This window comes from Prinia subflava, chromosome 16, assembly GCF_021018805.1.
Source record: "Prinia subflava isolate CZ2003 ecotype Zambia chromosome 16, Cam_Psub_1.2, whole genome shotgun sequence".
Lineage (NCBI taxonomy): Eukaryota > Metazoa > Chordata > Aves > Passeriformes > Cisticolidae > Prinia > Prinia subflava.
The window spans coordinates 2,030,048-2,043,579 of record NC_086262.1 but is presented as its reverse complement, the minus strand read 5'-3'; the positions used below and the strand labels follow the sequence as shown (position 1 = coordinate 2,043,579).

The 13,532-nt window shown below is 53.1% G+C and overlaps 1 protein-coding gene across 1 annotated transcript in view; it reads left to right on the top strand.

The window, feature by feature from the left end:
* Positions 1-13,532, top strand: part of LOC134559245 (uncharacterized) — a 66,853-nt gene that overhangs the window by 38,738 nt on the left and 14,583 nt on the right. Inside the window, exon 5 of the mRNA XM_063413848.1 lies at positions 6,839-6,897. Coding sequence (XP_063269918.1) covers positions 6,839-6,897 — 59 coding nt within the window. The remainder of the gene's footprint in view (positions 1-6,838; positions 6,898-13,532) is intronic.

Sequence of the window (13,532 nt, the reverse complement as noted above, 5' to 3'; positions counted from 1 at the left end):
CGGGAATTCAGAGCTTTCCACTACCTGGTCCTGACTGCTGAAGATGGGGGCTCTCCCCCACAGTCCAGCAAGATACGCATCACCATTCAGGTCCTGGATGCCAATGACAACCACCCGGTCTTTGACAGACCATCATACGGAGCGCGCTTGGTGGAGAACTCGCCGCTGGGCACCCTCGTGGTGAAGTTAAATGCCACTGATGTGGACGAAGGACCCAACGGAGACATCCGCTACTCCCTCAGTAGCCACAACTCAGCTGCCTTACGCCAGATCTTTGCCATCGATGAGCAAACTGGGGAGATTCGTGTCCAGGGCAACCTGGACTTTGAGGAGGCGACAGTGTACGAGATCGAAGTGGAGGCCAAGGACATGGGGTCGCCCACGATGGAGGAGCACTGCAGCGTGGTGGTGGAAATCACCGATGTCAATGACAACGCCCCTGAGGTGATTCTTACCTCCTTCTCAAGCACCCTGAGCGAGGATGCGCTGCCGGGCACGGTGGTGGCCGTGATACACGTCAGAGACAGGGACTCTGGCGAGCAGGGCAAGGTCCTGTGTCACGTGTCTCCAGATCTTCCCTTCCAGCTGCGTAAGGACTACGAGCACCAGTACTCGCTGCTCACCAGCACCCGTTTGGACCGGGAGCATGTTGCCTACTACAATGTCACCATCTCTGCCTCGGACCTGGGCAATCCCCCGCTCTCCCGCCACACCATCTTGCCAATCACCCTGATAGATGTCAATGACAACGCTCCCCAGTTTGAGCAAGCGTCCTATGAAGTGCTGGTGGCTGAAAACAATCCAGTGGGCAGCGTGCTGGTTACAGTCTCTGCTGCCGACCCTGACTCGGAGCAGAACTCCCGCTTGTCCTACTCCATCCTGCGAGCCGGTGGGACAGATCCAGGCCTGGATCCTACTCGCTACCTCTCAATACATCCCACGAATGGGCAGGTCACTGCCAAATTCCCTTTTGACTATGAGCAAACCACCTATCTCCAGTTCCACGTGGAGGTCTCTGATGGTGGCTCCCCAGCCCTGAGGAACAGAACACTGGTTCATGTTTTTGTAGTGGACCAGAACGACAACGCTCCACAAGTGCATTTCCCCAGGGCTGGGGAGGAGTCTGCTACTCAGCTCCGAATTTCCCCCTCCATCGTCCCTCCTGCCCTCATCACCAAGGTGGTGGCGATAGATGCGGACTCGGGGCGCAATGCCTGGCTATCCTACCACCTCGTGGAAGCCACAGAGCTGGGGCTTTTCAGCGTGGCCCTGCGTTCCGGGGAGGTCCGGATCATGCGGGCCCTACAGGAGACGGACGCCTCTGCACACGAACTGCTGGTGGTGGTCCGGGATGCCGGGGAGCCCCCGCTCTCCACAGCTGTCACACTGGTGGTGCTGGTGGAGGAGAAGGGTCCAGAGGCCCTGCAGGGCTCCGAGGCTCGGGCCGCTGACGGTGGGGGCTTGCCCACTATTACGCTTTATCTGGTTGTGTCCCTAGTGCTCATCTCCACCGTGTCGCTGGTGGGACTGGCGGCGCTGGGCGTTCGGTGCCTCCGGCGGGGCTCTGCACCTGCCAACCAGGGCTGCTGCGTGGAGAGCGTGAACACGCTTCAGCCTCCTCCCAGCCACATCTTTGGGCACTTGCACTATGAGCCTAAGAAAGGGGACACTGTGATGGGAGTGCAGGTGACAGCAACGGCACCCCCCGCCCCTCGTTACCGCTCCTGCTTTTCGCCAGTCTCGGATATCAGCGAGTTCATGTTTGTGAAACCCTCCGCGGATCCCACCCTGTGCAGCGAGGTGAGCTCGGGAGTGTGGTCTCCTGCCTGAACACAACCCCGCTGTTCGCGGGGCTCGGCTCCGAACCGCCCGGCTCCGGGGAGGGGGTGTCCGCCGGTGCCCGGTGCCGGCAGCCGGGCGGGGCGGAGCGGGGTTCCCGCTGCCGGGAGTCCCCGGCGCCCTCCCGGCGCTGCGGGGGCGGAGTGGCGGCAGCGGGGGAAGGGGGGGGCTACGCTGTGCGTATTTTGGGGAAGGCGGTGAGATGGAGAAGGGGAGGAGGAGGGAGAGAAAAAGTAGGAGGAGGAGGAGGAGGGGGCTGTGGAGAGACGTAAAACTGTCACTCGGTCCATCCCCTCCGCTCGCCGACTTTGTGTGTCTTTGCGTATCGAGAAGCGGTTCAGGCGGCCGGGCTGCGCTCGACCCCTCCTCCATCCCTCCCCGTCCGGCTCCGGCGGCTCCGGCGGCGGCTTCCTCCCTGCGCAACCCGCTCGGAGCCCTCCCGGGGCTCAGGGGTTTCGGCTGCCGGGGCCGGCTGCGGGGGCGGGGAGGAGGGGGAGGCTGCGCGGAGCCGCCGCCGCTCCTCTCGGCGCTGCTCCGTTCGCACACCCGGCACGGGATGCTCGCGGGACAGAGTTTGGCATGGCAGCTCCCGCTGCTGCTCGGAGCCCTCTCCTGCCTGCCGGCTCCCGGCTGCGCCCAGCTCCACTACTCCGTGCCCGAGGATCGCGAGCCGGGCTTCTCTGTGGGCGACTTGGCCAAGGACTTGGGGGTGGAGGTGCGGAGCCTGGCCGCCCGCAACCTGCGCCTGGTGAGCGAGGGTGGGCAGCGGCACTTCCAGGTGGACCTGGCGGCAGGTGTGCTGCTCCTGGACAGCAGGCTGGACCGGGAGGCACTGTGTGGGCAGAGCCCCACGTGCTCTCTGCACCTCCAGCTCGTCATGGAGAATCCCCTCCAGCTCCACCGTGTTGAGGTGGACGTCCTGGACGTGAATGACAACGCGCCCCAGTTCCCCAAGCCAGAGGTGGTGTTGGAGATCACTGAAGTGGCCAACCCTGGGACTCGGCTGCCCTTGGAGGTAGCAGAAGACCCAGATATGGGCTCCAACTCCATCTCCACCTACGAGCTCAGCCCCAGCAAGCATTTTGCCCTGAGCATCAACGTGAGAGGAGATGGTGTTAAAATGCCCGAGATCGTACTTGAAAAAGCACTGGATAGAGAGAAAGTGCCTGTTCATCATCTAACACTGACAGCCCTGGATGGAGGGAATCCAGTGAAATCTGGCACTGCCAGGGTTACCATCCATGTCTTGGATGCAAATGACAACCCTCCTGTCTGTGACCCACCCATATCCAAGGTACTTCTGGAGGAGAACGTGCCAGTGGGCACTCTGGTCACCAAGCTGAATGTCACCGACCTGGATGAAGGTCCCAACGGGGATGTGGAATATTCTTTCAAAACCAGCAATAACGCACCTGGTAAATTCACCAAACTGTTCTCCTTAGATGCCCGTACAGGGGAGATCAGAACCAAAGCCCCACTGGATTATGAGGAATCCAGTGCTTATGAGATTGCAGTTCGAGCCAGGGACAAGGGATCCCCAGCCATGGAAGGCCACTGTCACCTGCGAGTGGAGTTAATTGATATCAACGATAACAGCCCAGAGATCGTGCTGACCTCTGTCTCCAGCCCGGTGCAGGAGGATGCAGCCCCAGGCACGGTGATCGCCCTCATTGGAGTGAAGGACAGCGATTCCGGTGACAACGGGCAGGTCCGTCTGCAGATAGCAAAAGAGCTCCCATTTAAACTGGTGTCATCTTTTAAAGAGCATTTCTCGCTGGTCACCAGTGGTCCCCTTGACCGGGAGAAGGCCAGTGGATACAACATCACAGTGAGGGCTGTGGATTCAGGGTCCCCCCAGAGGGCCACCCAAAAAACCTTTTATCTCCGCATCGCCGACGTGAATGATAACGCACCGAATTTCTCCAGCCCTTTTGATACAGCTCACGTTCAGGAAAACTCCCTTCCTGGAACTTCTGTCTTTTCAGTGTCAGCATCAGATCCTGACGAGGGTAGCAATGCCAAGCTGTCTTACTCCATCCTGGACAATGGGATGCAGGATGTACCTGTCTCGACCTACTTCCGAATAGATCAGGACAATGGCACCATCTACACCGTGCGAGCTCTGGATTACGAGCAGGACAAGGTGTTCCAGGTGCCTGTGGAGGTGAAGGATGCTGGGTCTCCTGCTCTCAGTAGCACTGCTGTGGTCCATGTGTTTGTCCTGGACGAGAATGACAATGCTCCCAGCATTGTCTACCCGTCTGTCCCCAAGGGCTCTGCCTTCCACCAAGCCATCCCGGCCCTGGCAGAGCCTGGCTATCTGGTAACTAAAGTTGTAGCAGTTGATGCTGACAGTGGCCATAATGCCTGGCTGTCCTACCAGCTGCAGGAGTCTGCTGAGGCTTTGCCTTTCCAAGTGGAACGCCGCTCTGGGGAGATAAGGGTTGCACAGGCTCTCAGGGAGTCAGAAGAGTCCCACAGGCTGGTGGTCGAGGTGAGGGACAATGGCACGCCGTCCCTCTCGGCCTCTGTGGTAATAGTCATTTCTCCGGAGGAAAACAGCGTGCAGGACTTCTCCAAGTCCTTGGACCTCCCGCAGTCTTCTCCTGAGGATACCAGCCTAACTCTTTACCTCATCATCTCCTTGGTGGCCATCTCCCTGGTGTCGTGTGTGATGTTTGGGCTGGCGGCCGCCCGGTGTCTCAGAGCTGGCAGTGCCAGCTGGACCTTTGCAGGCTGCTGCCGGGGGACCAGCCGCAAGCCCGCCTCCCATTTCCGAGGGCAGATGAAGCCAGATGGCTTCATCAAGTACCTGGACGTGGGAGGAGCGGGCTTGACCTCCCAGGCACAGAATTACACCTCTTGTTTCTCCCCCATGTCCGACCAGAGCGATTTCCTCTTTGTAAAGCCCTTCAGCCACTCTAGCACTGCGGAGACCGTGGCTGCCTATGAGCAGGTGACCAGCACCTTAGCGAGTCCCTGCGATGGGGTAAGGATGGCTCTTTCTCACTGTCCTCTCTGCTGAGTGCAACAGTTTGTCATATCCAGGCCAGTTGGCTGTTCTCTGTCTGTCCTTCCTCCTGAGACGGTGGCCTCAGGGAACATGTGTCACTGTCACCTCCTGGAGGTGGCAGGTGAAAGTTTTGGCTGGGCCTGGTGGAGGTGGGGGAAGGGGCTGAGCAGCGTTAGAGAATCAAAGGCTCTGTGTTTGTAGCAGTGGAGAGTTTCCCCTTGGCACCGCTCGTACTCGATTCTATTTAAAGTATTCTTAGCATGGTCAGGAACAGGTTTTTTGGGGGTTTAACTTCTTGGTTCTCTTTAACATTTTTTTCCTACGTGGTACATGAACTGTAGTGCGGAGGAGATTATCTGAAAAGGAAAATGTGCCTGTGTTTCTTCTGTTCAATTTTAGAGGTGCATTGTAGAAATTGCTCATTTCTCAAACCCCAAGTGTTATTAATTACTGACTGTTCCTCGGCAAGGGATCATTTTCCAGCTGAATTCAGTATTAAGCACTAAAATGCTGAAATGTCAGGAGTGACATTATTCACAAGGATCCTGGTGACCTTATCTGCCCTTGGGCTTGCAGAGGCTGAGGAGTGGCAAGCTTTGAAAACTTGAGCTGTTTGTACTCAGATGCCTAAATATAGATGTAGGTGACTGTGTTTAGCTGGAGCTTTATAACTTCAGGATATAAAAAGTAAAGCAATTTTGTGTCACAAATGCCTGCCCTAAATTTGAAAATGGTAATTACAACAGGAATTCAAAATATGGAAGGGCTATTCAAAATATTGGGAAGGGCTTATCCAGTGCAGTATTGTGTGTCAGCGTGTGCAAAAATGCGTATCTGAAATCTGGAGGGCAAGTCTTTCAACAGCTTCATTTGCATGCAGCATGGGGACCAGTGGGGCATCTATTTTAGGGGAGTAATTTATTCTAATATCTTCTTTCATGAGTATCATCAAAGCTGCAGAGAAATTAGTGTGAGCACATCTACTAAATAAAAATCTAGGTCAGCTCTACTCGTCTTCACTTTTCCTTAGTAATTGCATGTACAAGCAGAACAATCCTATAAAACTGATGTTCCACTCTGTATGGACTATGAACTGCTCTTTCCTAAAATAGCTGAGGGAAGTGTAGTCCTTTCCAGGTAGTATGTCATCACTCTGGAGTTCATTAAGATGATCATGATTTTCGGAAGTGTGTGTGTTTTCCCGACACAAACAGTTGTGCTATTTAGTGCTTTCCACAAAGGCATGATTCAAACAGGAATATACAGGCTTACTCCATATCCTTCCTTATTTACAAAATGTTCATTGTCTGGTGGTAAAATAACACGGGCAGAGAGCGATACGGGGGCTTATTAATGAGGTTACAAAGTGTGCTGCTGTGTCTGAAGGTTATTGTGTCTCCTGAACAAATAATGCTTTTTCCTCTGGATGTCGGAAGTTTATTCTTTTCTCTGTGGACAGAAAAATATTGTAGTGCTCCAAGGCCACAGCAGCTAGGAAAAGTCATTCACATACAATGCGTGAAAGCAAGATCCCAGACAGGCCTTCTTAAGGACAGAAGAAGGAGAGATTAGGAAGGTCTGTTACCATTTTACCTTAGAGTATTAAAAGCATCTTTCTCAGTATCAATTAACTCTGCCACCCCCTCACACCCCCCTTTCTCCTCCGAGCTCATTACTGTGGTGCCACTGCTCCTGCTGAATTCATGCCCTTATCAGTTTATTTCATGCTTCATTTCTTTCACAGCCTGGTTTCCTGAGCTGCTTTGGAAGATTATTCTCTGAGCAGTTTTTGTCATGCTTTTTGGTATTCATGCTGCTTCAGAAATACTCAAGAAAGGGGGAGGGGGAGCTTTCTCTTTGTTCTAATTGATTTGCTTCACTTGGACAGAACATGCTGATATTCCAGACTGAAATAATCCAGGATCAGTTCACTTTCATTTTCAAAGGCAAGAATGGAGGTATTAAAACTCTCCTTTTTCTTTGCAGCAAGCTCAGCCTAACACAGATTGGCGCTTCTCTCAGACCCAGAGACCTGGAACAAGTGGGTAAGTGGCTCTTTCTTCATTTATCTGTGGGATGAAGGTTTCTTTTCTTGGTGTGCCAGTTTCAGTGCTGGAAGGTCCGTGAGTGGCAGCTCTGAGGGCGGGTGTCCCTGTCACTGATGGAGTCAGAAATAGGCTGCTGCTGTGTCAGCTGTGTTTGGTGGGGGTGTGACAGCTGCAGGTGGCCGTGGTGTGTCTGGGTTTGGTGTCTGCACCCCAGGAACCGAGAGGAGCTCCAGGTGAAGTCAGGAGATGGTTGAAGGACTGGACAGTGGATTCACAGAGAAAGGTCTCTTTGCTAAAGCAGATTCTTAGCATGTAAATTCCTTCCTGAGTCAAAAATCTTAAATTCTCTCCGTTCATGGAGGCCACTGGAAATCACTCCCTTTATAGTCATGGAACCTTGAGCTCTGAGGTGTGTTCACAGAACCACAGGATGGGTCAGGATGGAGGGAACCACAGAGCTTCAGCTGATCTCACCTCTCTCATCCAGAGCACACAGCACTGGAGTGTGTCCAGACACTTCTGGAGCATCCCCAGTGAGGGAGATTCCACCACCACTCTGTGGGGTGTGTGTGAGGTCAGGAAAAAGCCTCAGCAGCAGAGCAGAGACCTCCCAAGTGAGTACCTGCCCTTGGCTGGCACTCTCCTGCCTCTCAAGCCCACCAAGGTTTGCTTGTCTTGGTCCCCAGTGAGAGACCACTGACAACAAAATGTTGTTCTTTGCCTCTCCCATCTTCTCTCCTGGTTCATGAGCAGGGACAGGGATCCCCTTCAGAGGGTGAACTCCCTTGAAAGAAAGAACTTTAACTGAATTCCACCTCTCTCTGTGAATACTGTGAGGTCACTGTGTATGAGGAGACCGACTCCAGGATCATTTATATGTGAAAAGATGATATCTTTTGGGGCAGACTTGAGGTTTATACTCTCTGAATAATCAGGAATAAATTTGGGTGATGTGCTTCCTCGTCTGGCTGGCTCAGGCACTGTATCTCTGTGCTCTGTCATTCCTGGTGGCCACTTGGGCAGCTTCTGTGGAGTTAAAAATGGTGACATGGGAGTAGTGGGTGCTGAATTTTGGTGTCAGAGTTGCAATTAAATGTCTTTAATGTAGCTGCTGCCTGTGCCTGACTCTTTCCCTGCCTATTCCCTGTTGCCTGGGTCTGGCTCAATAATTTATCTTATCAGAAAATTAAGAGATTGCTATAGCCAACTTGTTGAAGTGATTAAACTTTGCTATTCCAGCTGATAAAGCTAAAATGGAGTGAGGGTTTGATGTAATTAGATAAAGTGCTCATAGTAGAAACTGGCCTTGGACTTTAAAACAAAGCTTTAGCTGGAATAGTTTTCTCAGAGGTCTGTTGAGTTCCCCATCACTGGCAACATTTTAATCAAGGAAAATCTTTCCAAGCATTTCCGCTCTAGTTGAAGTGACGATTAACAAAGCCCTGTTAATGCAGAATTGCACCACAGCTGCTGTGACTGTCGTGCTGTGAGAAGGCAGTAAATGAGCCCCATCAGAGCAGGCTCTGCTGCTCCCTCTCCTAGCATCGTGCTGGGGCTCCTCAGGGCACGGAGCTGATGCAGTCCAGACCCCCTCAGCTCAGTGACAGGGACTTTTCTCAGGTCGTGGGACAGTGACACTCACCCCAGCTCCCAGCCCCTCTTCACAAGCTCCATCCCCTTCCCAGGGCTCAAGAGACAGCAGCAACTTGTGGTGTGGGAAGAGAGAGGGCAAGAGGAAAGGCAGCTTCAGAGTGTTTGTGGGGAGCTGGACGAGTGTGACATGTCAGTTCTGGTGCACGAGCCACGATGTCACTGCTGAGGAGCTGTGACCTGAGTGCCCAGGATGGTCCCTGGAGCAGCTGCTCTTGCATCACAGAATGGTTTGGGTTGGAAGGGACCTTAAAGCTCATCTTGTTCCACCCCCCTGCCTAGGAACACCTTCCCCTGGACCGGGTTTTTCTGAGCCCCATGTTGAGACAGGGGGTCTCCCAGCATGGGCTGAACCCTGACTTTGGAAAGAGATTTTGCCCAAGCACAGCCTGCTGCTAAAATAACTGCAAAAACTCAGTGGATTTTAATTCCTGCTGGTTTTCCCCGCTTGCCTGTGTCCACATTTGCAACAAAACGTCTCTTGCATTTTTTTCCTGTTTCTTTCATCCTATTTTAAGTTAAATGAAGGGGGATGTTTTTATCCCAAACCTGTGTGACACTATTAAAGGATGGAAATAGAAAGTGCTCTCATATGTTCAGTGCCCAGCCCTGACATGTCCCTGGTGATCAAACAGGCAGATCCTGGAAAGCAGCCCACTCCCCATTGTGCTGTTCCCGTGCTCTTCCCAGCGTTTTGATGCCTGGTGAGTGAATTCTCCAGGCACTGCTTGGTAGTACAGGCATTAAAGAGGGGGAGCTGCAGCTGCCTGAGCCCAGCTCGCTGTTCTCTCTCTGCTGTTAAACCCTGTACAAATGTGTGTCCTGCTGACAGGGGAAGCTCTGTGGCACCACGAGCTCTCTGAACTGCAGGGCTCTGCTTGGGGCTGGGGGAGCACAGCCCTCCTTTTAGCTGAAAATCAAAAAAACCCAAAAGAGATGTGCTCTTAACTCTATTTGACCCAAATTAAATAACAATGAGGACACAACAGCTGAGGCCAGGGGTTTTGGGTGGAGCGTGGGGGGAGCCTGGCACTGACCCTAACCCAGAAACAAGCTCAGACCCGTGCTGGGATTCCTCCCTTGCTGTCTCCATGGCAGCTGGGGAAGAAGCAATCCTGCCTTTTCCCCGCACAGCCCTGCCCATCACAGCAAATCCCACATGTCTCTGGGCACCTGGAGCCAGGCAGAACAGGGGGAGCTCAGTGAGGCAGGGACCAGCTCTTGATCTCGTACATCGCTGCTGCTCCAGCACAACAAAGGGAATCCGCTCTTTGTTCTGAAACACGGCAGAGCTCTGGTGCACATGCTCAGCAGAGAGGAGCTCAGACAATATGCTCTGAAAATGTGGTGGCGAGGCAGACCTGAGCAAAACAAAATTAATCTTGTTTGGGAGAAATAGGAGAATAGGATGATTAATTTAATGATGTTTGTGTTTTGTTTTTCTTGAAAGAACACACCCATTCTGTTGCTGGGCAAATGTAAATGAATCCAGATTGATTCTGAGCAGCAGATGCCATTCTCAGACAAATAAGATCAGTGGCTGTAGAGGAGATTACAGTGATGAATTGGCCAAAGTGGAGTAAATGAACAGTCCAGCAACATCGCAGGGTATCCCTGTGGGATCATCACTGTGGGTTTTCCTCATGGGAGGATGCTGCTGGTGTGTGGGAGGAGAGAGCAGGGACTGGGGCTGGTACAAAGGACCCATCTTGTTGTTTTGGTTTGTTTTCATTGTTGTGCCCTGCGCGTTCACGGTGCTGCCTGTCCCTGGCTGCTCTTTGTTTTGGTGTCTCTGTGATGATTTGTTCAGGAAAGCACCGGGCTGGAGTCAGGATTCCCTCCTGGAGGATGGGGAGGGCTCTGTGTTGCTCACAGGTGGGCGTGAGAGGGTGAGACAGAGGCTCACCTGGGAGGCATCTCATGGCAGGGCTGAGGACAATTTTGGGCTGTGTGGATGGGCTGGGGGGAGATGCCAGGCAGGAGACACCCCAGAGACAGCGGCAGGGGACTCACGGGGAGGTGGGAAGCAGTGTGAGAATCCATGGCAACTCCAGGGGAGGGAGGAGCAAAGCGTGTAGAGGAGATGCAGAATTGCCATTTCACACCCCCCTTCCATTTGTTTTCTCCAATCCCAAATCCCCCTTTGTTAATGCTTCCCAAAGCTGTTGCTAGCCAGGCTTCCCCTCCCCGGCTGAGCAGAGCCAATGGTGGTGTTCACTTCGCCTCCCTTGCTCATCAAACATCCTCACAGCTGCCCTGCCTGCCCTGCCACCATCCCCCACCCACAGCACGGGGGGCTTGGGGCTGGTGGTGGAGATGCTGCAGCAAGAGAGAGCCAGGAAGGAAAAGAGGGATTTATTTTTTTTAATTCTTTGTTTTGTTTTCATGCAAGAAGTTCAAGAGCTGGGCTTGCAGGACTATCAACAGGCTGCCTGTGTGTGTGCTGGGTTCTGGGGAGAGGAGTAAAGAAGAGTCCTTTGAGCTCTCAGAGCTGTTCCTTGTGGCTCAAAGCATGCAGGTGCTGCCAAGTGAGGGCTTGTGGTGTGTTTTTGGGGTGCATGACAGGGTACCAGGACACTGACCCCACATGTGTGTTTGGAGGGACATCCCAGAGCAGCTGGGCCAGAGGAGCAGAGAGGGAAACACGGACATTCCTGGGCTGACCCAGCACGGGGGTGGACAGCCAGCAGGAGGACAACTGGCCACAGCTGCAGGCTTTGCCCACATCCTTCCTAAAAATAACTAATGGCAGACCCAGCAGCCACAGGGGTGTCTGTGGGTGTCGCAAACCGCCCAGGAATTTACGCTGCGAGTTTGTGTCATGTTGTGGCGGATCCAACAGCAGGTGCCACAAAGCACAGGGCACCGGAGGGGCTGTGCACATAAACACCGATGGATTTGCCCGATGGATTTGCTTTCTGCTCATTCTTGGAAAACGTGGAAATGGGCACCTGCTGGGCAGGGCTGCAGCTTCTCACTGACAGGGGCAAGAGCAGCAGAGGGAAGTGCCACTGGGGGAAGTTTAGGAAGTAATTACAGCCTTCATGTTTCCATCCCAAATGCACCCCGGGGTTAAGCCAGCAGTAGTATTTGCTTTGCCAGGTGTGGTTCCACATGTTTTGCAGATGAATTATGAAGCTGTAACAGTCTCTGGGCTGAAATTCCTGCTCCTTCTGATGGGGTTGTATTTGTTTGCCAGTTCAATATTGAGCGTGTAGTGATTCCTCCACAGCTCCTGCAGCATGTGGAGTGTGGAGCTGCTCTCAGCTGCCTCCCCAAAGCCTGGGTAAGGTGTGAGTAGAGCCCTGCAGCCTGAAAAATCAGAGCAGCCTCTGGAAATCTATTTGAGGGCATTGCTTTGAAGGAGCAGCCATAATCTAAGTGACAGTGTTCTCCTAAGAGTGAGAGCTGCTGTGCTTTAAGGTGGGCTGTGAATCTCTGAGTGCAGGAGGAGTTGGGCCAGTGAAGGAGCTCTGCTCTGAAGGGGTTTTTCCCCTGCCGAGCCCTTGGGGCTGAACAGCTCAAATCGCCAACTTCTGCCACGTCCTGGGGAGCCTGGGGGAGGAGTTGCCTTTTTGGGGAGTATTTGGGGTGGTTGTTTGTGTCCAGTGATGAAACCTACACCAGTCCCCAGCCTGTTTGTGTGGCTTTTGCTCAGCAAACACCTTGGAGGGAACCACAGAAGCTCAGGAAGCGCCAGACTGTTTTATCTGTCAGGTTTGACCTGGTGGGTTGTGAAACAGAAAAGACTGAAGGCAACTTAGAGCCTCATGGCTTGGAGGTGCTGGAGCGTGTCCAGGGCAGGGAACAGAGCTGGGCAGGGGCTGGAGCCCCAGGAGAGGCTGAGGGAGCTGGAAAGGGGCTCAGCCTGGAGAAAAGGAGGCTCAGGGGGGACCCTGTGGCTCTGCACAACTCCTGACAGGAGGGGACAGCCGGGGGGAGTCGGGCTCTGGGAACAGGAACAGGGACAGGAGGAAGACAAGGCCTCAAGTTGCACCAGGGGAGGTAAAGATTGGATATTAGGGAAAATTTCTTCTCTGAAAGGGTGGTCAGGTGTTGGAACAGACAGTGGTGGAGTCTCTGTCCCTTGAAGGGATTTAAAGTTGTGCAGATGTGGCACCTGGGGCTTGGGTTAGTGCTGGAATTGTCACTGCTGGGTTAATGGTTGGACCTGATGATCTTGGAGGACTTTTCTAACCTAGCAATCCTGTGATTTATTTACTGGGGTTTCCTATCAACCCTGCAGACAAAACACTGCTTTTAAAGGACTGTGAGACTGCTCAGAGCCTGGCTTTGCTCTGAGCACAGGCTGCAGCCTTGTGATGCAATTCTGGAGTGGATTTGAGGTGCTGGGGCAGGCAGGAGCTGTTTTAATGCTGGGAGCAGGACTTGTCCCTGGATAACTCCTCTCCCTCCCCGTCTTCTTGCAGAGCTGATCTGATCTTGGGATTGGAAGCTGAAGGTTTTTGTAGAGATGTGTCCTGTCCTACCCCACCTCCCCTTCCACAGTCAGGAGAGCACAGAGCTGATCCTGTCTGCCAGCTGTGAGCACTCCTGCTTGCAGGGTCCACCCTTCTGTCTATTAACAGCCCAAATCTCAGCAGATTCAGTATTTGAGCTTCGTGTTGCCCTTTTAAACTCTTTCCTTCCCTTATGGACCATTCTGGGCATCCCTTTATTTGCATTTGTCATGGCCCTTGAAGTCTGAACCCTCCAGATCCTGCCAAATGGGACAAAAGCTGTAAAGTCTTTTGTAGAGAAAAGGAAATATCCAGGTGATGGGTTGTGTTTCTCATTGTGGAGAGCCCCCAGAATATCAGGAGTTTCATCACCAGTTTTATGTATAGAAAAGCTATTTTAGGTAGTTTAACAGGTGCTATGTGTATTAGTTTAATTTTTCTCTCTCCATCTGCTTCCTGCGCAGCTGAGCACATGCCATGGCCGGCTGCAGAGATGGATCTGAAAAATAGGCACAACAACCT